Source organism: Gallinula chloropus (genome assembly GCF_964237585.1).
Source record: "Gallinula chloropus genome assembly, chromosome: 5".
Classification (NCBI taxonomy): Eukaryota; Metazoa; Chordata; class Aves; order Gruiformes; family Rallidae; genus Gallinula; species Gallinula chloropus.
The window spans coordinates 43,643,759-43,671,165 of NC_140090.1; the positions used below are offsets into that span (position 1 = coordinate 43,643,759).

At 44.3% G+C, this 27,407-nt stretch overlaps 1 protein-coding gene across 2 annotated transcripts in view; it reads left to right on the forward strand.

Moving 5' to 3' along the window:
• ARID5B (AT-rich interaction domain 5B) overlaps window positions 1-27,407 on the forward strand; it is a gene marked incomplete at its 5' end in the record, with an annotated part of 119,858 nt that overhangs the window by 45,633 nt on the left and 46,818 nt on the right. For both annotated transcript variants that reach the window (XM_084264923.1, XM_084264922.1), the window contains one exon: window positions 1,109-1,339. In XM_084264923.1, coding sequence (XP_084121049.1) covers window positions 1,109-1,339 — 231 coding nt within the window. The remainder of the gene's footprint in view (window positions 1-1,108; window positions 1,340-27,407) is intronic.

The window sequence follows — 27,407 nt, forward strand, 5'->3', positions numbered from 1 at the left end:
GGTAAGAAAGATTATTTCAGTATTGGTAATGGGATTAAATAGCAGACCTTTTGTCTCTGACAGAAGGAATAGCTTAGTTATTCAGTAATCGGAGTACAGCAGAAAGTGTAAGCAGCATGCATTTGCTTTGTCTTCATTGGCATGCATGGAAAGCCATGTCCAGTTACCCCACCTGAGGAGATAAATGAACCTAAAAAGCAGCACTGTTAAGTGCTGGCTGTGTACCTGCAAATGAATAATTTCTCATGTTTGCATCTCTGGTTAGGGTTTTTTTTGGGAGTTGGGGTTTTTTTTGGCTGTTAGGTTTCCTGCTGGTTATCATATGGTGAAACTCGATTGTGGTATTTCAAAATATGCCGCCTCTGTGCCTAATACCATCTAAAATCCAAGGGGATGAAAAGGTCTGAGCTGTAGATGGCTTTGTATCTCTGAGCCCACTTTTCAACAGGACGGGCTGTTTGGAAATTCAGTTGCTCCTTGTGCTCTGTAGGTGTTTTATTGAGTCCTGCTGCTCTCACAGTTAATGTGAGGAAAGTTATTTCCAGCTGTTGGGGTAGGGTAGCATCGATGACCAGGTCAGATCAGCCCACCTCCCTGGCCCAGGGGCACTGTGGAAGTTGGCCCCGATCAGATGCTTCAAAGAATTAAGAGCTGCATGCTCTGGGCCTCGTGTATTATTATTTTTTAAAGGCACTACAGCTGGTGTAAACACGAATTTGGTGAGGCTGCGTAGGGGGCGGAGTAGAAATGACATATAACATTTCTATCAAAGTAGCCGAGTTGGCAAAGTGTGGAGAGCACTTTTGATACAGGCTATTGGCCAACTTCTGCAGAGCGGTGTTTTCTTACTCATCCGGGTAGGGTTCTTGCCGATGAGCATGGGAGAACTGAGTGGGAAGCCAGAAAAGAACCTCCTTCCGTATTTATTATTTTGTTTAATTTCTATTTTTAACCTTTCTTTCAGAATCCACTGTGCTATAAAAGATAGGGCTTGTGAAAAGACAGAACTGGTGGGCCCACGGGTTCTCTGAGGTGCTCAACTTGTAGCCCTTGTGTTGTGTTTTTCTGACATACTGAAAGTGGCTTTTTTTTTATCTCCTCCTTCCAGGTGAGGATGATGAAGATTCAAATCTGCTAATTCTCAGCTACCCCCAGTACTGTCGGTACCGTTCCATGCTAAAGCGCATTCAGGACAAGCCTTCTTCCATACTAACAGACCAGTTTGTTTTAGCCTTGGGAGGCATTGCAGTAACAAGCAAGAATCCCCAAATCTTCTACTGTCGGGATACATTTGATCATCCAACTCTCATAGAAAATGAAAGTATATGTGATGAGTTCGGTAAGTCACGTTACGGCTATTTTCTTTCTGGGGTTAGGGCGGGGGTGTTCACAAGTGAAGACGTTTTTCTTCAAGTGTCCACTGATTTTCAAGGGGGAAGATGTGATTTCTTTGAAGGGAACCATTGCTATTTTTGTTTGAAACATTGAAGTGCCAAGCACGCTCTTTGCCTGTGTGAGACTGAAGGCTGCCGGCCACTAGCTATCTCCACACTGCAACCTGAGTTTATCACAATCAGAGATAATGTTTCGCGGGCAGAGTGTGTGTGAATGAAAGGCTCCCTTGTGTGGATCTGAAATTTATCTGCCTTAACTATTCACCTACAGCCTCTGTCTTCCCAGAAGGTTTACAAAGCGTGGGTTTCGTTGGTTTTGGTTTTGGTTTGGTGGGTTGTTTTCTTTTTTTTAAAGTCATTATTGGTGCAGTATGCTAACAGATGCAAAACAGGACACTCCCTGTCAGGCTGGAGAGCTGGACAGTGAGAAACCAGATGAGGTTTAAGAAAAGCAAGTGCACCTGAGAAGGAATAACCACATGTATCAGTACAGGCTGGGGGTGACCTGTTGGGAGAGGAGCTCTGTTCCTCAGACCCTGGGGGTCCTGGTGAGCAACAGGCTGGCCATGAGCCAGCAGTGTGCCCGGAGGGCAGGAAGGCCAAGGGCATCCTGAGGAGCATTAAAAGGAATGTGGCCATCGGGTCAAAGGAGGTGATCCCCTCTGCTCTGCCCTGGTCAGGCCCCACCTGGAGTATTATGTCCAGTTCTGGGCTCCCTGGTACAAAAAAGACAGGGATCTCCTCAAGAGAGACCAGTAGAGGGCTACAAAGATGATTGGACCTGGAGCATGTCCCCTAGAAGGAAAGGCTGAGTGACCTGGGGCTGTTAAGCCTTGAGAAAAGAAGACTGAGAGGGGATATGATCAATGTTTATAAATATCTGAAGTGTGAGAGACAGAGGGAAATGGCCAGCCTGTTCTCAGTGGTCTGTGGGGACAGGACAAGGGGCAGTGTCCTCAAGTTGGAGCACCAGGATTTCCGCACCAATATGAAGAAGAACTTCCCAGTGAGGGTGATGAAGCCCTGGGACAGGCTGCCCCGGGGCGGTGTGGAGTCTCCTTCCCTGGAGATACTCCAGCCCGGTCTGGATGCTGACCTGTGCGACCTGTCCTAGGGACTCTTCTTTGGCAGAGGCGTTGGACTCGAGGGCCCTTCCAACCCCTACAATCTTGTGATTCCCTGTGTATCCCGTTGCTTTGCAGAGCACTCATCAACCACGTGTATTCTCCGAGGGCCCCAACCAAACGTCAGCTATAGCTGGTGTATTTCTGGCCTTCCTGGAACACGGGCTTTTTCAGCAAGGGCTAGGAGCTTAAGTTTTACAGGTGCAGTGGTGCTTCTGGGAGGTGACCTCTTAATTCAGAGGCCATAGGGAATACTCTGCAGGTTCCAAGGAGTATGCAGCCCCTTAGGGCTGGGAGAGGGGGCTACAAGATTTGACTCCTGATAGCTGCCAGGTGATTTCATGCCTTTTGGGGGGTTTTTTTGCATGTGTTAGATCAACCTGAGGGCAGCGGATGTGCTGCTGAACCTGCAGCAGAATGTATCTCGTGTACACACCCAGGGTAATTCCAGTAACAGCTCCGGTATCATTTCTGCAGCGTACCGGTGCTGTGAGAATGAAGTTTTATTGCCCGCATCACCAGATGGATGAGCGCTGCAGGTAGCACTCGCAAAGTCTGTCTGCATCGCAGTGGGTATGCCTTTGCTGTGTGAGGGCACTGCATCTCTGTGAGGAAGGTCTCAGAGGATTCCTGATTTTGCGTCTAATGGGAGACAGAGGGAAGGGATTCAACGATGCTGCGACAGGACAATCATGTCGCCCTTATTCCAAACTCTAGCGCGCTGCCTTTGAGCTCGGTGACCAGTCCAGACCTTGTGCAGTCGGAGAACCACCAGCCCAACCATGGCACTGGGGCATTTCGCGAAGTAGCACAGGACTGCTGCACCCATCAGCAACCAGCAGGCAGGAGCGATCCTTCCTCACGCCATGTCATCGCCAGAGTGCATCACTGCTGTGAGCAGTTTTGATTTTGTGATGTCAGGCTTTTTCAGGATCGGGCACAAACTGTCAAGTCAGCTCACGCTCACACAAAACACGACAGGCTTTGAAAGAACAGTGAATAAAAGTGTTGGTTGTTCTCACAAGGGTGGGAAAAAGAATGAATGAAGTGTCTTGGAAGTTTGGTACAGTAAGACAATTGTATCATGTTGATTTTTATTTACTCTGAGCTCCAGCTTGGAATTTAAAGTTCAGTTTTAATTGACTATCATTCTTCTATGGGAAAGGTTATTTTAGGCTCGAAGGCGTTTGATGAGCATGCCATCTGCTTTCTGGGGAGTATTTCATTCAGGGTCATTCCTTGATTACAGGTTTGTTGTAATAGTTGGATCCATACTGTAAGTGTATCATGAAATATTAGTAATAGATGAATCAAAGGGATATGGAGTGATGCAGAAACTACGCTTAGTGAATCATAGCGAGTGCTTTGTTCAGGCACTGAAAGCTAACTATGCCATTCTCTTGACCTTTGCAAGGCAATTATCTTATTATCAAACCAGAGCTGCAGAAATCTTAGCCATAGAAATTAATAATGTGTGTTTAAAACTTAGTTTGGTTTAAGAAGCAGAATATTACTTTTTTAAACGCCTATAGAAACCAACAACAATCCAAAAAATAGTACTCTTTTTAGAAGTATTTCTTAGGAAAATAATGAAGTGGTAAAATTTGCAAGCTCTGCTGCTGTGTTAGAAAGAAAACACTGGCCAGTGTATGGTTCCGTTTCTGTGTCGCAAAATGTATGGTGTCAATTATCCTACCTTTGTGGAAGGCAACAGGCAAAGCACTATTTTATCCTTTTCTTTGCTGGCAGGACAATAAAATGTACAACACTTCTTTATACAAACAGTTTACATTGATATCATGTAGATTGATGTCACATGTGGAAAGTGATGACTGCTAAAGCTAAACAGAGGCAGGGTGGTACAGTAGATAAATGGATTACTCCAAGGCACTGGTATTTATCAGTCAAATCTAAGGGGGGACAAGATTACAGAAATGTGACTAAAATTCTTAAAAGGTGTCTATAAGGAGATCCAGACATGTTTAATTTGAAGGGCTTGACTCTTTCTTACCCTGCAAATGGGGGGGAAAAAAGCACGCAGAAGGAACAAGACAGGAACGTCCGTATTTCCCCATCACCTGAAATTCCCAAGCTTGAAAAAAGTACAAAATTTGGGAAATGGGGTCTACTGATGTCGTTATGTGAGAAGTGCTGGCTTCTGATACTGATGCCAGGTCATCTTCGGGAAGCGTTGCTGTTGGGGAAGGTGTTAACACGTTCTCTGAGCGTTGGAGTATCTACGCAACAGATCGAGTGTGTCACAAGTGAGACACAAGAAACACCTTTACCAGGAGCCCCATTCACCGCAGCATGTAAATTCTAGCCCTCGTTAGCCCGTTTTAATAGAGAAAGGTGTTTTTTGTTCAGCTCTGACTCCTCTTCATCTCACCCCAATTTCTTCCCCATTCTGTGGGGCTGTGGGGATTAACAAAAACCAAAGCTGGTGGTGGAGTTGGTTGAGCCTTGCCTGGAGAGGTGCCACCAGCCTGTGGGATGGCTTGTGGGTGTCACCCAGTGAGGGTCGCAGGGAGCCCAATGGGCAGCAGTCATGGTGGAGTCCCTGCTGCAGCCTGAAGGAGCAGCAGGGTGAGCAGGCGGGATTGATTCTCTTTGTGGCCTTGTTTTATTTCTCTGAGTGGACTAGAGTTCACCTACGCATTCCTTTATCTAACTGCCTCTATTAATTGACATGTGGAAGAAAACCCTATTTTCGCATTTCCCCTGCTCCCTTAAAACACAAATAATATGTACCAGCTGAACAATTAGTTTCTCTTCAACTCAAGATCATCGGTAAAGACATTTTTCAGAATCCTTTTCATTTATCAGCCTCTGGGGTTACTGTTATTGAATAACTTCTAGTAAATACATGTAATTTACTGGCCTTTGTCATGGAGCCATATGTGCTACGAGAGAGAAGGCATGAAAAAATACGGGTCCCGATGTTTGGGTTTTTTTATTGCAGATGGAAGGGATCTAGTTGGAGGCGAAACGGCCTGTGCGGGGTCCGGTAGATGGATTTTGAGGGTCACTGGGCAGAAATCAGTGTGCAGTTGTTGCTGGAGCAGCACCGCATCCACTGCATTTTCTTGTCTGAAGGCCCTCTACCAGACTCGAGCCCACACCACTGCACGGAGTGATGTCCAGGGTGCGTGCATGAGCGTGGGTCGGCTGTGGGTTTGCATTGCCAAGCGTGTGTGGAGCCCTTAATGTGCAGGTAGCATGCTGATGAGTCTATCAGCGTGACCTCCACCTTCTCCATGCTTGGCGACTCCAGGGTGGTGGGAACCAGGAGCAGAGACAGCTTAGAAGCAGGAGGCTTGGATGCTCACGTGGTGGATTTCTACAGCTCCATTGGCTTCACCTGGTGAAAAATCTCATGCAGAAGATCTTGTTGTAGCGCTTTACTGTGTAAACATTAGAAATCATGCCTGCTGAAGATGAAGCGGAGCACTTGCTTTCATTTTGTGAGCATGGGGTTGCTCTTTCTGTAAATGGGAGTGTGAGAGCGAACCAAGCGCCTGATTTCATTTTGGTTTTTTTCAAATCTATTTGGTAAATTTTAAATCATTCTGGACTGTTTTTATAGCACACTGGGTCCAGTATGCCATTAAACAAGCTGTTTGGTCCCTGGGGTAGCATAAACACTTGCTCACCCTGCAAAAGAAGGTTAAAAGTTTTATTTTTGCATGTAGAGGCCAATTTTTTTAGAAAACATTTCATACCAAAAACTGAGAGAACTGCATTCTGCTGCAGTACTAATATATTTTTTTTTCTCTGAAAAATGAAACTTCTTTATTTTACCAAAACGAGCAGTACAGACGAGAAACTGCTCATTGAAAAAACATGATGTGTAAAGGGCATTGCAGTCCCCACTTCCCTTCTCTTCCCTTCCCACTCAAAAACCCCCCACCTTCTCCATCTATTGCTTGCATTGGGGGGAAAAAAAAATCCATTAAAACAAGAACATGAAAACCAAAACAGACCTCAGAACCTTTGACACCTTCTATCTCCCTGTAAAACAATGCAGATTCTCTCCCTTCCAGGGCTGGCAGGGGGTGGTTAGGAGCGAGGGATGACTTGCACATCCCTCCCAGCCTTTGGGGTGTCTGAGCTAAGGATTGCCGAAGGGCTTAACTCCCTTCTTGTCATGGCACACAGAAGCTGTGGCAAGGCAGCACTGAGGAGGAGGAAGAGGAGAAGGGACTTTTTGGGTATGGGTCATGTGTATGATGAAAGCTGATGACTTCAGGGTAGAATATGGTACCACAACTGTGGGTACAGCTGAAATTCAGCCTTTGCTTTCGTTAAACATCTCAGTTTACAGAAGTTTGCGACTCAGAGAGAAAAACCAGTTGTTTAGGGGGAAAACATAACAAAGCAAAACCTTGGCAGGGCGTGAGATTTTTCTTTTTAAAAAAAAAAACCCATCATCTTTCCAGTCTAAATACAGTTTTTCTGTTTGGTGACTACTCGTGTGACTCAAAGTCGGCTTTTCTTAAACCAGCCCAAGCACAAAGATTGTACTTAGGCCTGGGAGGATGGGTTTTTTGTAATGTTTTTTCAGCTGACGTAACATGTCGGCGTTATTGCGATCGACTCTCCTAGCTACCTGTGAGATAACTTCTATCCATGACATTCAGAAAACCCTGAAGAAGTTTCCAGATGGGTGCTTCGGGCTGCTTTGTTTTAACACAGATGGGACGTTGAGTTGGTGTTTGTTCTCCTATGCTAAGGCTGAAGCGTTTAGGTGTTGTAGAAATGCAGCGGGAAGAGTATGGCGGCTTTTTTTTATTGGCCTGGATTAGTGGACCTCCTTAGATGGAGCTTTATGATGGCATCTCCAAGGGTCTGAAAAATATGCAAATCTTTTCCAAGGTCCAGGAAAAGACCAGGGCATGGTAGCTTAGCTAAATATTTCAAATTCTAACCCTCTCAAAACAAAAACAGGACAAAGCTGGAGGGGAAGTCACGATTAATGCATAATAGCGCTATATACAATACAGATAAATGTACATTTCCTCTTTCCTCCCACCCCACCTCTGCAAGCAGAAGCTTTTAGCTTGAAAAGCAAATCTGGAAATGTTCTGGATTCTGATCAGGATTTCTTTCTTATTTTGTTAATTCAACTGTAGAGTAAGATATTAATGATCCCCAGATGTTGTTTATAATGATTGATTTTTTTTTCCCCTTCAGTTGTGAAAAAATACTTGCAGGGTTTTATTTTTTTAAACAATTGATATTTTCTAGCATGCTCTGCAGCATTTGAATAAAATGTCTGAAGGCAGAGCTGTTTATGCGCCCAACATAATTGCTTCTGTTAAGTGATTTCTTCATTCTTAACATTTTTAGCTCTAATTGCTTTTTCCCCATACATCTAAAAATAAATATTTGCAAGTTTTGCATTCTGTCACTCATTGAAATGCATAAAATATTTGTATACTCAAAGCAAAAAAGGCACAGATAAGGGGTCACATTCTGTCTCGCTTCGTGGTGTAAATCCCAAATAGCTCCATCCACTTTGTTGGCTGTTCCTCAAGATTTTCACCAGTTAACCAAGGTCAGAATCTCATCCAGCATTAACAGCAAGCTGTTAAGTGAACATAAGTAATGTGTGGTTAAGATAAAATACCTTCCTGTCTGCAAGAACTTCAATAGCAACAAACACTGTTAGCTTCTAGTTTTTGGGTGGGGTTTTTTTCTCACTAGCAACCATGGCTGCATCCAGGATAAATACTAAGATAGATTATTTTCACTTCATAATCAAAACTCCCTTATGGAGAACATCTCCAGCATTGCTGGTTTCATTTGGGGCAGCCCTCAGGAAAGCAGCAGATGCTGAGCGCTGCCTGGAAAGCTGCTTCTGTCCCGTTTCCTCCAGCCCCTCGGCATCACTTCTCAGGCAGGCTGGTGGTGGCTTGGCTCTCTTGTTGCGGGGTAGCGGGGCAGCTGCCCAGAAGTATGGTATAGTATGATATGGCTCCTTGCTGCTTCGGCTGCCCTGGGCTCGCGGTCCGGGAGAAGGGCTGTGAGCACATCAATCCACGTGTCCACTATGCTCTGTATGGCTGTGACACGGCTGGTTGAGGAAACATCAGGGCCGTGAACCATGGGGTGGCCAGCATGGCTCCCTGCTGTGACAACCCAGGTTTGGGGCTCTCAGGGGATGGGAAGTGAGATAGTGAGCCCCCGTGGCATAGCTGAGAGCCTGGATGTGCCCACTTCCAGTCCGGCACTCTTAACTTGGTCTGTTTTTTTCCATCTTTAATTGAAAAGTTGAATCACGCAGCGGTGTTGCAGGGCTTGCTATGTGTGTTACAAGCCAGAGTTTGGCCGAGAATTGACGTGCAGTTCCAGCAAGCAAAGGGTTTCGCCTGTGAGATGTTTTTCTGCGCCTGATAAATGTCACTTATTGCATGGGCTTTGTCATCTATTAAACACGCGACTGTTTCATTGGTGACCATCCACTAAATGGAGATATAAGTGACTAATTCCTCGTCAAGAAGATTTCCGCTCCATGGCCAGCTTTATGATTCGGCTATCAAAACCACTTTTTGTCATTATAGCAAAAAGTAAGCCAGGCTGCATTCGTCATGAGTGTGAGCTGTGTCCATCATACGTGTTCTCAGGTCTAGAGACGTCTTTTCTCTTCTTCTTTTTTTTTTTCAACATTACTTTCTAATGAAGAGCACCCTCATTTGAATGTTCCTCTGGTTTTGGTGCCTCCCTTGGACCCTGCCTGCCCTGACTCTTGAGCTTTGCCTCAGGACAGCTTTCAGTCCAGCAGCATCCCAAGCCCGGTCAGCAGTGTCCCCAAGGTGCCAGGGCTCAGCACAGCCGGGAGGAAGCTGGGGAAGGGCCCCTACCCCCCACCCCATTCCTGTGCCCATACAATGGAAAAGAGAAGTGGTTTATGTCAGAATACGGTCACATTCTTCTGATTAAGCCCACTCAAAAAAGACAACATTGTAATATTTTCCAATGACTGTTTATCATGAATTACGTCAGCCTTAGTTTAAATTGCTATTATTTCTCCTTAATGCTTCTTGGTGCCTGCATAATTTACAGCATTGGCAGCTGCGGGACTATGAAATAACCTTTCACAACCACCATACAATAGTAAAGAACATGAAGTTTTTGTTGTTAATTATTATGGGACTCCTTTAACTTTTTTACAAAGTGACATAAAATATTGTTGAGGTATTTATGGTTAAAGCTACTTTTACATGGCTCTATTTTGCTTCTGGCTAGTTCTTAACTAAAGCAGTCATTTGTGGTTATTATGCCTTGGGAGATATTATGTCAGAACTGGTTTAAGAGTATTATTATGTATCACGTCATATATTACATGTCAGCACTTGAGGCTGTCTTTCAATAAAAACAAATGTAATTTTGGTTATATGGTCTTTTTGGTATAGGCCATTTGTAAACTTACCTGAGTTCATTTGAAGCTACACTAAAAAAGCTTTGTTCTCCCGGAGCGCACTTGAGTAATTCCATCCTGGCTTCGGATGGAATTTCCAAAGTATTTGTCATTATTTCAATCAGAGGGTGCTGCCTCTAAAAAGCAAATAGTTTCCCAATCCCGAGGTTAATGTACACATTTTAAGGAGCCGTAACTGTTACTCATTACTCTGTTTACTTTGCCCCCCCGCCCCCCCCCCCTTCCTGCTGCCCTCCTTCTGAGCTCAAGCTTCCCAGGTTCCCCACTGGTCCGGCTGATAGTAGTATCCCAGGCAACTAAGCCACCTAATGATGATACTTCCCGGTGCTGCTTAAATGAATAGCATATACCTTCTAGATAATATGTGGGTGAAGGGGGGTATAAATTAAAGGTTGTGGGTGATCCTTGGGTCTCCTTGAAGTTTCATTTCAGATCTGGAAAACACAAGCTTACACAAAGCAAACTTCAAATTAATATGTTGTTCCCCTTGGTTCCAAATACTGCGCATATTTTCCAGTACTTATTTAAAGCAAGAAATGAAGTATATAGGGTGTGCCAGCAAGTTTACAAAGAATGAAAACACATAAATGACTCATGTGAACAACTTCCGATTTTTTTTTCTTTCTTAATGTGTAATTAGTTAATTACTGCTGGGCAGAAAGTTTTTTTTTTAAAAAAGGCACAATTTCTCTCCTTCCTTCTTCCTCCCCCCAACCTATGTTTGAGCGCTATAAAAATTATCAAAGCTTCCATTTGTCTCTGGTTACATTTTCCTCCATGAGACTACTGATTTTGGTGACTCTGTTGCTGGGATCAGGAAGCCCGCTGGGCAAAAAAAAACCCAAGGCTTTGTGCCCCCCCCCTCCCCCGCATTCCCTCCCAAAATTGCTCAGGCCAAAGATGGGAAAACGCAAATATGGTGTTAAAAGAAGCAAGCAGAGAGCAGGGTGAACATTTTGTGCATTGCAAAGTTCCATTTTAATAAGAGGAATGTAAAATGGAGCTAAACTTGCCTGGATACTGCAAGATTATTATTTCTTTATTTATTAATATTAGGCAGCACACTTGATTTCCCTGGAAAGGAGCAAGCAATCTGAATTCAGAGTTGTTTGGCAAGGGCTGGGAGGGGGGGGAGGGGATGCGTTTTGTTCTCTCTTTTTGGTTTTTTTTTAATCAAAAGCATTTCACAAGCTGATTGCGAGTGAAAGGGGGAATCTGTCCTTACGTAAGAAGGTAACGAACTTTTCCGCTTAATGAATGAACGTGTGGGTATTGCAGTAGCGGAGAAAAGGGGGTGGAAGAGGAGCTGACGTCTTGAGAGGATTTTTTTTCTTCTTTTAATAAAGGTTGAAGTTAGTAGTGAAAAGGTCAAAGTGCCATTTGTTGAGCCCCTGCTTTCTGGCATGTTTTAAAGCTCCCAGTGCTTACTGGGAGGCTATGGTGTGCGTTAATGAACAGTTGTGGCGCTTAACTGAGATAATGGGCTGGTCACATGGATGTGTGTGTGTGTATATATACACATTAATATATATGTTTTGAAATACATTTTTTAAAAATTATATTTCTAAAAAAGATATGCATGAAGATTTCCCCCCACCCCTTTCCCCACTTCCCCTTTCTTGCTGCAGTTTGGCTGTTAGAAGGACTAAACAATTAAAAGAAATGTTTGAAATGTTTGAACACCACATTAAGTCCCTTTGGTCCGTAAGGAAAAACGAGCTATGAATAATAGAATACTGCTCTAGTTAAATATAGTTATTCAAAATTGTTTTTAGCTACAGATGTTATGCCATTTTAGAAACTTAGACTAAATAATGTCAGATCCTGTTTGCTTTTTTAGTATGTTATTCATTTATTGGGAAATTCGAAATTTGAAACAGCTGGGAAAGGGTTTGGTATTCACTAGGTAATCTTTAAAATGTGTACGTTTCAGGCTCGGTCTTACAGAGCTGTTTAGAAATGACTGAATTGTATATTATAGTTACAAAGTTCTGTAAACAAGCTCTACCATGTAGACAAGGGAACATGAAATGGAAAAATGAGATAATTCTAGAGCTGAATTTTCTATACTACAGACTCGAGAAAACCAGTGAAATGCTTTCTCAATTTAAATAACTAGTGACTGTCCAGGAACAATGTGCATGGGTGTTGTGAACAGTATGGCTAAAACAGCAGCAGGAAAATAACGTCCATTCTCCTTTAATTCTTCCCTTTGATGTTTATGTCAAAACGAAGGAGTTAATTTATCTAAGAGTTTCGCTGCGTGAGTTGGACTGTACGAAACCAATCATGTAGAAATAATAGACTACCGTTGGAAGTGCTGTACTATTGCAGTTTTAATAGCTCTATAGTTCTGCTCAACAATTAGTCCATACATTTTTATAGCTGTGTCTTTAAGAAACTAGCACACTCAGCAAAATCATGGTAATTGGGAGATGATGCAATGTGGGGAGAAATCAGAGGAAGAAAATTAATTGAAAGATAATGTTTTGTTCAGGTTTGCATTTGTTGTCTTGTAAAATTTTAAACACTGCAGTAGTTATTAGCGGCGGGTGAGACTTCAGCAGAATTTAGATTCCACGTGGCCGGGTGGCAAAATAGGGCATTAAAATTCTTGCTATAGTTTCTCTCTTAGAAATCAAGTGAGGGTATTAAGGGTGATCCAGAGGAGGGTTTTTTCTCCTCTTGTTGACACGGGTGCGGTTTGAGTAAGTTCTCTTTACCTGTCAGCCTCCTCATAAACCTGACTGGACGAATCGTGGGCAATATGGGAATTAGTTTATCATTTACACCCCTCAGCAATGCCTGTTTGCTTGCATCCCTGGGAGAAAATACCAACATGTTACAGTGTGAGCATCCGTCTTTCTAGTCATAACCAGCAGATGCTGGTAGTTTATTCATAGGATCTTTTCTTTTATGCATAATTATGGAATAAGGAGGCAATTTTAAATTTTTTTTTAAAGTATTACCTTTTTTTTTTGGTACGTTTATCATTGGCATTGAGGACTTTGTAATGTTTTTTTAATTGATTTATTGCCCATCATGGGTCAAAGGCCTGGTGAGAGTTTACATTACAACTGAAGTTTGGGCCTTGGTATTATGTATGGCTGTATCTTGGTCTTTTAGTGATCAGACAAGCATTTCCTTATGCCTCGGGGCTGCTGTGCTGGTCTTCATGCCATAAATTACTTGAGGGTAATGATAGATAACCAATTGACTGGAGGAGGAGAGCAAACCTGGTTCTTAAAAGAATAAGCAGGGGAATAGTGAGAAGAAAAAGAGAGGTGTTACTACTGCTGCCTATAACACTAGAGGAACTCATTATCAAACCCCCTAAGAGCTAACATTTTTGGTAAGTCAGTCAAATGATGATGGCTTTCTGCTAAGAGGGTGATACAATTTTATGGGATAACTGCACTGCTAATAGTCAGGTGTTGTTATTCTGAGCTACGGGCTGCAGAAGAACGTGGAAGAGCAGAGACTTCGGCAGAGAGATTTTCCCCCACTTTCAGCTTTGTGCCTGACTGTGATGCCCATGCTTTGCACATTGCATTGAAATGCGGGGCAGAGTTAAGGGAGGACCCAAGGATCAATTCATAGCATGGCAAACTTGCCTTAGAGTGAAAGACAAAGGAGCGTCAGTCTGTTCAGTGCACGGAGGAGAAGACCAATGGCCGAATCACAGACTCTTGGTACCTCCAAGAGGAGACAACCTGTGACCAGTAGTCTCCAATTTGGCAGAGACACACATAGCAAGACCCTGTGCTTCGAAGTGGAAAAAGATAAATTAATGCTGGAACTAAGGCACAGTTACCTAGCAGCGAGGGGTAATTAACCACAGGAACAACTTAGCTAGGAGTAACATAGATTCTTTGTTACCTGAACCTTTTAAATCAAGGCTGCTTTCTAAAAGACACGATCCTTATGCAAGAGATTCTGTCTTCAGCCAGTGGTCACTCTGGCACTGTATAGACAGTATCTACAGAAAGTAAACAAGGTGCTAATATCCTACTAATTCTTCTGGACCTTGAAAACTGTTACTGTACTAATATACATCATCTGGGCCATTGAGGGCTAGACTGTGCTGGATCTTGTGTCTGTTATACAATAAAACACACTCTCCTAAAATTTGCTTACATAGTCAATGAGACAAGGCAAAGCTTTGCATCTGCTCTGTGGACCAGAGGCTGAGTGGGACAGGGTTAAGCAGGAAGCTGGTGCATTAGGACGGTACACAGATGATATACAGAATTGTAAGGGTTGGAAGGCACCTCCAGAGCTCATCGAGTCCCACCCCTCCTGCCAAAGCAGGGTCCCTAGGACAGGGTGCACAGGTCGGTGTCCAGATGGGGCTTGAATATCTCCAGCGAAAGAGACTCCACACCCCCCTGGGCAGCCTGTCCCAGGGCTCCCTCACCCTCACTGGGAAGTTCTTCCACATACTGGTGCGGAACTTTCTGTGCTCCAACTTGAGGCCATCACCCCTTGTCCTGTCCCCACAGACAATGAGACAAATGCCAGTGTCTTCACTGGTCCACCTTGGTGTCTGTTGACGCACCACATCTTTTGTTCTCCTTATCAGTCTCCATCCACCATGAGCAGCGACCTGCCCCAGAGCCCCGGTCAAACAGGGCACTCCTCAACTCCAGTCTCTGGGGGCTCATCAGGCCCTTGGCTGTTCCCTGTGGGCAATGCCTGCTCAGGTAACTGATACATTCTAGGCCACTTTAGTCATTCTACCAAGGGCTGTCTCCTCAGTCAAACTACAGAGAATGTAACTTGATGGCACCTTGTTTAATTGTGCAGAAACATGCCACAAGATCATCTGTGGACTTACTGTACTAACTTCATGAGTCTTCCCTGGTAGCTCCTTCACAGACATCTCTGGTCACCTTACCTTTTTTTACATAATAGCTTTGTAGAGCATATTAATTAAAAACGAGGTGTTAGCAACAAGTGAGTAATAGACGAGGAGGAATTTATTTGAAATCAGCAGTTTCAGCCCACAGAAAGGGTAAGAGAATATGTGAAAAGGCTAATGGTGATCATCCTGGTAACATGGGTGACGTTCATAGATGCTGCTGCTGCTTCAACAGAGAGGTACTGTGCAGCCTTCCATCTCTGTCATCGCTCACCCCTGTTCCACCCTGGATTTGCAACTGCAGTAGAAATTAAACTCCCAGTGAAAGCAGCACTTTGCTGTGAGGTGGCATGTGTACTTTAAGTAGATGATTCTACTTCTCTCTTCATTGACTTCATCTTAAAATCTTAGAAACCTGAGCTGAACTTTGCTGAGATGAGCCTGTGTGACCTTACAGACCTTCACCAGGTAGAACACACATTTGAAAAGCTATTCCCAGGGTCTTCAGCAGCTCTTCTCTCAGAATACTGTAGCAGTATAGTTGCCCTCCTCTTATAGCATCCCGACTTTGCAACGAACCATAATCATTTGACCGATTTGCTCAAAATATTAAAATATGGTGGTTCTTCAAGGGCTTTTTTTCGTGTTGGCTGTTTTGAAAGGCAGCCTGTCGTTAAGACAAATACGGGTACATCGTGAATGTTTAGTTACGGTAGAGATGCGTTTGGTACTAAAAAAAAAAAAAAAAACAAAAAACCAAAACATTACCTAGCTGTAAATCCTTGCAATTGTTTACTTTAGAAGTTTTAAGTCAATTTATGGAAGGTCTGTGTTTACTGTCTTTAGAGCTTGATCATGGAATTGGAATGTATTTTGGAAAAAAAGAGACCCTATAAAATGAAATCCACATTTACGGGTAAGGACCACAGAGCACTTAGGATCAGCAACGAGGTTATAGTATCTCTTTGAAGTGCAGTGAAGAGGAGATGCCATTTGGGGTTTAGAAGGTAGTCAACTGATAAGTTTACCTGGCTCTAACACCGTTAACAGTGGCTGGACCTGATTCTGTTAATTTTACGAAAATATGGAACCCCGATTTCCCAGTGACAGCAGTCAGGAGGTAAAACTAGATCCGAAGCACTTAATTTAAAATAAAACTTTATAATAAAGTCAGGTCTCCTAAGACACCTCTTTTGTACTGCGCTGCATGTGAGTAATCTCCATGACTCATCTAGCCCCTGACATACTGCAGCCATCAACATTCCCAGCCACGAGTGCGGCCCTCTGTAAAGGAAATAGCCTATTTTTGGTATGGCAGTGTCCTCAGTTTTAAAGAATTTTCCTCTTTTAAAGTGCTCAGACAATTAATGCCTCATGCATGTATTCAACAATAGTTGCCTAGCAACCATCATAAATATTCGGGATAGCAAAGGAAGCCGAGGTGAATGAGCAGAAACATCAGCTCCCATTTCAGGTGAGCTGGAGAAGGCATTAGGGCTGTGCTGACTGTTTGGGTCTAAGCATGAATGTCCGTGAGAATCGGACAGTCCCGAGGTGACAAATACAAGCTCCAACTTGCACATCAGTCAGATGCGGAGATGAGATGAGTTGCACAGCCACGTGCGGTTGCAGCTGGTTGGGCTTGCTTAGTTTTGGGAGTCAACAAACCCTCCCCCATGCCGAGGAAAGTTCTGCCACCTTGTGTTGTATTCCACCTGAAGCTAGAGAATAGGTGAAGTTCCCACTTGCTTTAGTGGAGATTTCCAGGTGCGGGTCTAAGCGGCAGACATACCCCTTGCATGGCGCTTGGCTCCAGCCTTTCTCTTGCATTGCCACTTGGGTCCCACCTCTTCTCTTGTTGCATTCGAATTCTGGCATAACTTTTACCTCGCAGGAGCCCTTCTCACTCTTCTGAGTCAAGTCCGTGATGCTCTTCTTCTCACCAGAAGATGCCATTTAAAATGTAAATCTTTTCCACAGTATCAGCCCACAGCCACTATGTGTCTGCTTTGATTTTGGCTGTTTTTCCCCTTTTTTAATCAAAAAGGTTAAAATGAAATGTTTGGTGTAGTGTTGGAAGGACTGAACTTTATCGTGCCATGTTGACATACTCTTGGGAACAACCCTGCCACAAGCAGTGTGTTGCCACATCCTGTGCCCATCCCTTTCTCTGGATGAGGTCTGGTTCTGCTCTGTGGCCTCATCAGTGGTTGTATGTCACAGTGGCTCGGGGTGCTCAGCATGGTGGAGCACAGGGCTTGGGGACCTGCAGTTTGGTGGGATCCACTTTAACGTCAGAACCCTTTGAGGTAAAAGAGTTTTTTGCACTGTAGAAGCATTTTCAATTGGCTTCTTTTCATTAGACACCTCAAAATTAAAGAGCCCAGTAGCTGCCTGTTTAGTGTCACTCAGAACTTCCGTGGCTGCCTGCCCCGATTTGAAAATGATGAAATTCTGACATTTTCCTGGTGGATAGAGAAATCGGATTTGTGACCATCTCTACTTCAAAGGTAAAGGTTAAGAACAAGATTATGATCTCCTCTCCACTCATGTAAATCCATGGGAGTCAATTACTTTGGATTGACAGTGATGCGATTTAGATCAGGATCTGGCATTAGAGCTTCTGGGGGTTTGCTCCTACACCCGTCGACTCACAGTGCCGCTTGACTGGGGACTCTTCGCTTTTCATATGTGGTGGTGGTGTTAGCACGTAAAAGTGCTTCGTGGGCCCTGCATAAAATATTGTTTCACTAGCTTTAGTGGGTTTGTTGGGTTTTTTTTTTTATAGATGAGATGTTAAAACGTTGAAATCAAAATACAGGAAGTGGTCGGGAAGTAGCAGGCGCACAATGATAATCGGAACGATGTGATCGTTGAGATTGATATCTCAGGACTCAGAGCCGAAAAAAATCCCATACATATCTTGGAAGTCTGAGCGTTTTTATTCTTTCTGATTATAAAAGGCATTTATTTCTGGCCTTGATGGCCCCTGAGATATCAAAACTTAAAATATGCCATGATCCTATAGTCTGTAGTGCTTCCTGGCACCAGGCAGTGACTAAATATAGCCCATTTCAAACCTCTGTGATAAACCTGGAAACAGCATTCCACAGAAAATACTCAGTTCCATAGACAATTGTGGAATATGAAATTACTTTTCTGGATTGCATCTGGTCTGTGCTGTATATGCCTCTGTGCCCCGTCTCTCTCATCCCTGTGTTGCCCAGCCGCTCTCCAACGAATGTTTGGCGGCACAGATAAATCTTAGCTGTGGAGCAGCTCGGTGGGTCATGTTGGTTCATGCTAAATAACATAAAGGGTTTTTAAATCTCAGCTATTTCATGCGTTCCTTTTGGCTTTGTAAACCTTTTTTGCATTGTTTTTACAAAAAGAAGGTGTATTGAAAGGAAAGAAAAAAAATTTAAAAAATAAAGCACGCGTTTCCAAAAATCACCGATTGTCTTCAAACGAACCTAGTCCGGGAACATGCAGATTCTTGCATTGTATTATGGGATTAGTGGTATTCATCTGTCATGCATAATGTGAAGGTGATATTCAGGGAAGGACAAGAGCCTTTTTTGAAAGGATTTTTTCCCCTCCTTGTTTTTACAACATACTTGCGTTTGGGGGTTGTTTTTATTTTATTTAAAATATTCTTTTAAATCATATATTTTCCTGCCAGGCTATGTTTAATTTCAAGATGGTGTCTTTGCTAGAAAGATAATCAAACCTAATGTTTTCTGCAACCTCTTCGTATGCATGACTGCATAAAGCTTGTGTAACAGTTTATTGTTGTAAAATTAGTATAGAATAGCATAGAGCGAACCAGGCCCCTGGCCAGATGAACAAGACAATGAATAGTTATATAAGGTTTTGAAGCACATCTATTAGAACACAAGCGCCCTGTATTTTCTTCTCAATTGTCTGCTGTTTGTTAATGTTTCCCTTTCAATGTGATTGCATCTCAATTTAATAGCACTTGCCATTTCGGGGTTTACGGTGCCAAGTGCTCACGTAGTTCCATCCCCTCTGTGCGGCAAAGCCTTGCACGTTTATTAAAACCGAACTAGGCACGGTTAGCTAATGGGTACTTGGAGAGATATGCACTTATAGAATTAAGTGATGTATGTAATTGTTAATTTTCTGTTAACAAGTTTGAAAAATGTGTTTCACCAATAATTGTAATGCTCCGCTCTGTGCAAAGGGTGACATTTTAATTCTCGTCGAACGGTTTCCTACCTCTGCTCTGTGTTTTCGTGGCAGGGTATTATTTTGCAATCAAGATAAAAGCATTATTTTTTTTTTAAGTTCTAAAATATTACATTACTGGAAGTTTGAAGCTGCAGATCAATCTCCTGTTTCATAAAAGCATTTCATTGATTTTAGGGCGGGTTTTTTGTTTGTTGTGGGTTGCATTTTTTTTTTTTTAATTGATCTTTGAATTTAAACTTAAGTTCCACATTATGGATCACATACGTTTCCAGAAGCAGAGTGATGCTGTACTGGAGACGTGATGCTGTTTTAAAGGCAGCGATGTACCTGTCACAGAGCTGTGTGGGAACAGCTTGTGTCTTGGCACGTGCATCTTTGGGACTGTCAGATCACAGCCTGCTGCAGTTTTTGGCACAGGGAGCCCACTGACTTGGGCTGTGGGAAACCCAAATCAGCGCTGTCTGTCCTTGCGCCATCTTCTGTGCCTCCAAAGGAACTTCTTTTAGAGACTCCACTTCTTTGGGAGTCAACAACTGCTCCACCATGCTTTCGGTGGTGCGGGGTGGCCTTTCCGCGGCCAGAGGGTGCTCAGATAGCCTCTGGCCACAGTAGCCTGGATATCAATGGGTGTGATACCAGTAGGTCACACCAAATATGAATGTGTGTGATCAATGAGTGATGCTGGCGTATGGCTTTGTGGTGCTGGATTAAGTTGCTTTCTGTGTGTAACCCAGAAAGCCCAGAAGCCTGGATTCCCTCTCTCCACATTGCTTCAGTCCCAGACAGGCGGGATTGATGGGCAGAGGCCAAATTTATGGCGTTCAACAAGGCCAAATGGTGGGTCCTGCACTTTGGTCACAATAACCCCAGGCAGCGCTACAGGCTTGGGGCAGAGTGGCTGGAGAGCTCCCTGGAGGAGAAGGACCTGGGGGTGTTAGTGGTCAGCCAGCTGGACATGAGTCAGCAGTGTGCCCAGGTGGCCAAGAAGGCCAATGGCATCCTGGCTTGTGTCAGGAATAGTGTGGCCAGAAGGTCCAGGGAAAGGATTGTGCCGCTGTACTTGGCATTGGTGAGGCCGCACCTCAAGTGCTGTGCCCAGATTTGGGCCCCTCACTACGGGAAGGACGTTGAGATGCTGGAGCATGTCCAGAGAAGAGTGATGAAGCTGGTGAAGGGTCTGGAGCACAAGGCCTCTGAGGAGTGGCTGAGGGAGCTGGGGCTTTTTAGTCTTGAGAAGAGGAGACTGAGGGGAGACCTTATTGCTCTCTACAGCTACCTGCAAGGCGGTCGCAGAGATGTTGGGGTCTGTCTCTTCTCTTGGGTGACAGGTGATAGGATGAGAGCAAATGGCTTGAAATTGCCCCAGGGGAGATTTAGGTCAGATATCAGGAAGAATTTCTGTACTGAAAGAATAGTCAGGCACTGGAACAGGCTGCCCAGGGAGGTGGTGGAGTCACCATTCCTGGAGGTATTTAAAAGGCGTGTAGATGTTGTGCTTGAGGACTTGGTGTAGAGGTGCGCTAGGGAGAGTTAGACTGTGCTTGGACTGGATCTTAAAGGTCTCTTCCAACCTAAGTGGTTCTATGATTCTATGATTCCTCCTGTTCTTCAGTATCTCATGCTTCCCTTCACTTCCTGGTCCCATCGCCACCCTGGTCTCTCTTTGATACACCAGGATAATGCCATTTCTCTCACAGCTGCTGTTGGTGGGCCATTCATGCCAGTGCAGATGAGACCCCGAAGTCTACCTGTTATTCCCCCAGGCAGAGAATAAATTAATTCTTCCATCCCTAGTAGACCTGGCCATGAAATTGTGTAGAGCAAGGCTCATGTTTTTCATCCAGCTAACAGGAACTTCATTTGTACGTTCTGTGTCATCTCATCTGTGGAGCCTGACCTTACACAGGCCTTTTGGATGCCGACTGGTGAGGGAAGGCAGTGGAGAAAGAGGGACTGCTGCCGTCCCCCGCTGAGCCCAGGAGCGGCCATGGCTTGGGTTTGACCTCCCAATAAAGTAAGAGCTTTTTACTTGCCTGTAAAGATTTTTAAAAAGGGCAGGATGGGAGGAGCATAACAGTCTCGAAACACGGTAAATACAGCCAAGGAAACAAACAGTTTGTCCTTAATTGGAAACCAACTGATCTCCATGGTGATTGCGACAGATCTGTGCCAGGTTTGACTATTCAGTGGAGACAAAGGTTAGAAATAGGAGGTCACCTGCCATTCTACACCTTTTGAATGAACAGAGGAGCAGGAGGGTTGGTACGTTCCTGATCACTGAGCAGCCATGCTCGATAATAACCTCACCAAAGCTTCAGAACATTCAAGTGGCTGCCTTCCATGTACATCTTCAGAAAAATCGGCTTTTATAAATTTCCTGGAATTTTGGTTTTCAACAGCACTGTTCCATAGATGGAAGAGTCCATAGCGCTGTGACTTCAGGCAAAAATAGCATGGCAGGCAGCCTTCGGAAGCCCAGCAGTAAGCTTGAAACCTTAGATAAATAACAGGACTAATAGACTTGCCACAGTAAAGAACAGGACTGTAACTCCCCCAAAACTCTTGATTGGCATTGTCTCCAAGCCATTCCTTAGGTGAAATGGGAGCCAGGGGTAAAATTTCAGCTTTAATTTACAGATATTTGAGACGAAAGTGCATTAATCCTTAGCAAAGAAGAAATTCCTGTTCATGGTAGTCTGAAACACTTGTCATGTTATGAGTCAGAAAGCTCTTATTTTTTTTTTTTTTTTAATTGTTCAGATCTTCAGAGGTCAGGGGTACTGAGTTTTGGCGTGCAGACTGGGCAGATAGCGTTTGCAAGTCAACACATCTCCTTTTGCTGAGGCCACAGGCCCAGGAACCTTCCTATTTGCAGTAGGTTTGCGTGAGTTGGCTTGGGCTCTTTAAATACAAATTTAGATGGGAGAAGATTATACTTTCTAAGCCCTTAGACATAATGAAAAAGGTCTCCAGAGGTAGCTGATGAAGACATTCAGGGCGTATGTTACACTGCGTCAAGATTTAGAGTTTCTTGAGTAAATATTGACCAATTTGACCTTTGCTTTTCCTTAGTCAATATTTATCTTTTGGGACAATGAATCTTCATATTCACCTTAGTTGAAGTCCAAGTCTACTTAATGGTGTACTTGGAAAGCCAGGAGAGGTGCTGATTTGTCTCGGCGCTACTCTTCTCTCTTTAAAATTAGGTATACAGAAGGTTTGGCCACTCGTGTCACTTAGTTGGCTTTCCTAAACAAGGCAGCCTCAGGTCATGGCTCGAGGGGAGACTTCTAGGAAAAACCTAGATCCAGCCACAGGCAGAATGGGTGGACGTGGGAGTGGAGCAATCCCTTTATGGGAAATGAGGATGAAGATTCCTGTACCATGTGAAAGCCCTTCCAGATGCTATCAGGAAGAGGGGACTGACCCGGATTAGTCAATAAAAACTCTCGCTGTGTATTTCCTGAGGCAGAGAAAAGAAGTTTTTGAGCTTTCAGTAGCTTTAATCCCACAGGGCATGACGTCGGGTATTGTGCAGAACCAAAGGTACAGCCCAAGAGAGCAGTCTGCAGGCAAGGGGGATGGTGGCTTTGTGAGGGGTCCCACCCTTCCCCTGCAAAAGGGTCTGCGAGCAGGCAGGGTCCAACACAGCTGGACGAAGCTGGACTCAGCATTGCTGTGTCCCTATTGGAATGGCCTTTTGCAGGTCAGCAGTAAAGTTGCTCCCCCGTGCTGGGCTTGTTACGTCCCTGGGCTCGGTACCCAGCTTGGAAACCCAAAAAGCTTCCTGCAACTCGAAGACCAGGGTTCAGTTGCTGGGAGAGAAGAGTGAGTAGCATAGCGACACCGAGCCCTGTCAAATAGCACTGTAACACCCCGTTTGTGATTTCAGTAGCAATTCCAGCAGTTTTGGGGCTCTGGCTTGGGTCGAAGCTGGGAGACAGCCTTCCTCTGCGAAGTGGGGATGCTGGGGCTGCTGGGCCAGGATCCCTGGACGGGTGGGTCCTGGCACCTCCCTGCTGCTTCCTTGCCCGCTGCACCCTGTCTCCCCCCTCAGTGTCCTGCAGCATTGCGGGGTGTTGCCAGCAAAAGCCTCCCATTGCCAACAGGCCCAACATTTTGAGGTAGAAAGAGCCATTACTGTGCTTGTGGAACCAGGCTGAGAGAGCAGGAGGAACTGGAAAGTGCTGCTCAGACAGGGGAGAAAGGTGGTGCTTCCCAAATACCTGCTTATGCAAATCAAATCATTTGTCTTTTCACATGTTCACTTCACCTTTGTATTGATGATATTTTTCTGAGTTGCCATATGCACTTCTTGTGATATTTTGGTCTTGTCAAAGCAAAAGGAAAAGCCTTGTACTTAAGTGAGGAGGTATGTATAGCACATAACACTTGCCATTTTTGCTGTGTAATCAGTTAATAATATTACAAGTGGCATGTAAGCTTCAAAAAAAACCAACCCCAAAACCCAACCAAAAACCTTCTGCTTTTGTAATCTTCCAGCTTCCAAAGGTATTTGTTTGTGAAAAAGGCATTGAGAAAGAAGATGATTTTAAAATTGTGCAATTACAGTTAAAAAAAAAAAACCACCAAAATACCCAACCACCAAAAACCAGTGCAGGCACCATCATGCGTTGTTGAAGAGCAGACCGTTTAATTTTATAGTAGCAGTATTTTAAGAACGCTGACGGTACACAGGAAAGAAGTGAATACTTCTTATTGCAAAACCCTGATGGTTTGGTGTATTCAAATTGTTAAGATTTAATCGGTCATGGATTTCTTTTAGGAAAAACAGGACATTTGGAAAAGAATAAAATAAAAAAAGCCAGCTGAAGCTGTAGTGATTTATCAGAGCAGTGCTCAAATAAAATAAAGGTTTGGCATCCTTACTTAGGATAGGCTGGAAAACGCATTTATGTTTTCATGTACCTTTTTTTTTTTCTTTTCTTCCCCCCCCCCCCCCCCCCCAATGTGCCTGATTGACTTGTTTTAATACCAGTGTTATTTACATTTCAGGGCTGGGCCTCCATTATGCAGGAAATTGTCCAAACCCCTACAGCTGTATTTTAAATTGAAATGTTTTTTTTTTTTTTTCCTTTTTATGAAGTGATTGTGCAGACTTAATTTTAGTAATCTATTATTAAATTTATAGTTTCAGGCTGTATAAAGTCTTTATATAGAATGAAAACGGGCGCATGCAAGGATCTATGCTATATATATATATACACCTGGTTCCGTATATTAAATCTTTTACATATGTTGTCCATTTTCAGAAACAAATAAACCCGCCGCTTTTGAAAACTCAGCTCCTCTTCCATATTAGGGAATTCTGCAGGCTCCCCATGTTCCTGAGCTTCAGTATAATGCTAAATCAGTTTGTACATTTAGTCTATTTTTAGTTATGAATGAACTTTACGGAGTGCAGCGCGCGGAGCGATTATTGCGGAGATGCTCGCTCATAAAACCTGTTGTGTCATGCGCCACAATTGCAGCAGCAAACATTATGTGAGCTCTGGGCTTCCAAGGGTCCGAGCCCTGAAATTTCCAGGAAGCGAAAAGCATTCCCCCCCCCCACCCCTCACCCCGTTTTCCGAAATTACACGTACAGTAAATCGTCGCATGAAATCGGGTTAAATTTGGTGACCTTGCCTGGCATGGCAGCTGAGTGACACTAGAGGGCAACTGAGAGTTTTCTTTAAAACCAACCGAGCTGGAGATGGTTTTAATATCAACTGTGTGTTTAAACTCGGCAAGGATTTATTTTCCCGTCTGCGGATTTCGCATACATAACCTCTGAGTTTCCATTGACAGCAACTAACAACCCAACCGAAGTTTTTCTGGGGGAGAATACAGCGGGAGCGGGTCCGAAGCCTGCTTTTTGCCCAAATAAGGCTTTTTTTTGCAGACCCCATGTGTTAGATAATGATCAACTGACAGTCGGTCATGAGTTAATAATGCTGGATGCTGAAATATGCATACCATGTGGTATACAACAGTTCTGCGGGGAGAGGCAAACATGGCTATAATTAGACATCTGAAACACAAGGAAGTGTGTAAATTGTTTAATAGTCCCTCCACTTAATTCACTCGAATAATTTCCCAAGAACCGGTATTGACTACGAAAGAATATTGCTCAACCAGCTTCATATTTAGTTTAAACCCTGCCCTGCTCAGATAAATTAACCAATACAGCTCGATTTTATTTGGATTTTTCGGAGTGCTAGAGATTTGCAGAGCTGTACCACAGAGGTGGACTTGTTTCTGTTTGTGTGTGTGAAGGGGTGGGAAGCGATTGCACCACATTTGCAGGGTTTGCACCCATTTAAACCATTGGTGCCATTTTGGGGGAGGGGGTGGCAGTTTGCCACCAGAGTTGGTGAAGACCCAGAGTGGTGAACGGGAGCTGGGCTTAAGCTACAGCTGCTATTCATGGGTAGTCCTCATGGTGGTGGCAGCTGGGGTAGGCATGTAGGCATCGGGAGTTGGGAGAGCTGGGAGGGGGGGGCTTGCTCTCTAGTTTCTGCATGTCACTTTATTGATATCTGCATGCAGGCTGATTATGCTTAACAAACTTCAATTACCTTGCGGCGTGATGATTGAGTGCAAAGAGAAAGCATAAAAGAAAAATTATAATATTCTCACAATTAAAAAATGCTTTTTCTTGGATAATAGACTGCAAATCAGAAACACGAGTGATCGAAAGGTATCTTTATCATTTTCATGTTGTGCACAATTGGATGAGCTCGGTCTTCATCCCTTACCAGTCAGTCAGCCCATCTCCTCTGCCGTCTCTCTGCATAGATGCGACTGGCTATGTATCCATTGTATTTCTGAGGTATGTAGGTCACGTCTCCATTGGGTACTGCTGACTCTGCTAGACAGCAGCATCACTGGAGAGAGGAGAACATACTACTATAAAGCCACCTTAAGATTTGTTTTCATTTGCCTTCCCTTTTCTGAAGCTCTTCAGTGGGAAGTCTGCCTTGGGTGTTCTGCTGAGTTTTGATGAGACAGGCTGACTTGCATGGGTTTGCTGTGCATTTTCTCACTGCCGTGTTCGTGCTTTTGTCTTGGCTATTACATAATCCATTTGTGCCCACTTGGTCTTCCCTGCTTTTCCTTCTTTTGTTTGAACCCAGCCTACTCTGAGAAGGCAGCTACGCACTTCTTGAGTGTTGCTGTGAGCCTCCTACAGAAATCAAAGCCCCTGCCCACCCAACGCAGCTTCCCAGGAGGTGACCTTTTGGGGGCAGAGGGCTTGGAGGCTGGAGACTGACTGCAGATTTCTGAGGGAAAGGGAAATTTGATGAACCCATCCCTGATCCTGTGATGCTGCCCAAGCACGTGGTGTTTCATGATGAAATACAGTAATTTCTTTGTTCAGGGCCTGAATGCTTCTTTGCCATCTATTAGTGACAGAGAGAGAGTCATGCTGGCTTGGCCCTGTTCGATGCTTAACCCAGGCTCAGCCTCAAAGGTGTGAATAGCCCCAGTGAGGTCATCAGAGGTCTTTGCGTGCTCCAGGTCTTTATGAGTTGTGTATTTTGCAGCATCAAGGCTACAGCTCTCCATATGCCTCATTCTGCATACCGCGGTACTTTACTTGATCCTATGCTCGTGCAGTTTCTCACCAGAAGAACCACTGAGTCATCTAATCTGGTATGAACCCCAAGTAGTGGGTTGCCGTCCAAAATTACCGTCAAATGCTTTCATCCAGTTCACCACCTTTTTTCTGAAGGAGAAGGGAAACAGCTGTTTTGAGCAAGGACCACAGCCAAAGAGCTGGACACCTCCTCCGTGCAGCCAGACAGGCTGCTCCAGCTGCCTGCAGCGGCAAGGCTCTCCTGGCAACAGCCAGGACCCAACCCTGCCCATGGCTGAGACAGGACACCCAGCTCCAGCCTGGTATCTTGACAAAGACCCTTGAATTGCATGCATTTCTTCCTGCCAGCTTGTGCCTGGCTTAGGCTTTTCCTGAAAGGTCTTCTGAAAGCCGATCATACACTTGCCTCTGTATGCTGTCATTGGCACTGCAGTGCCTAGGGATGCCTGGCCAGGCCTCCTCACTTCTGACTGCCAGCATCCTCTCGCCTTTGAGGCACACGTACTACCTGGTCAAGTCACTCCTTGGTTGTTTTTGCTCAAATCCAGCACAGCTTGAGATACTCAGACCTCCTCCTTGAAGGCAGACCTCCCTTTGGTCACAGCATCTTCCTATCAGGGTACATTGAATTTCCAGGGGCAGGGGTGGCTGGTGAAACCTCACCCTTGGTTTGGTCACTGTGACCTGTAGTCCTCACCCATGAGTTTTGTGAGCTAAAAAGCATCGTGTCTGCATGGTCCATCAGTCCTTCTGATCGCTTGTTTCCATTTGT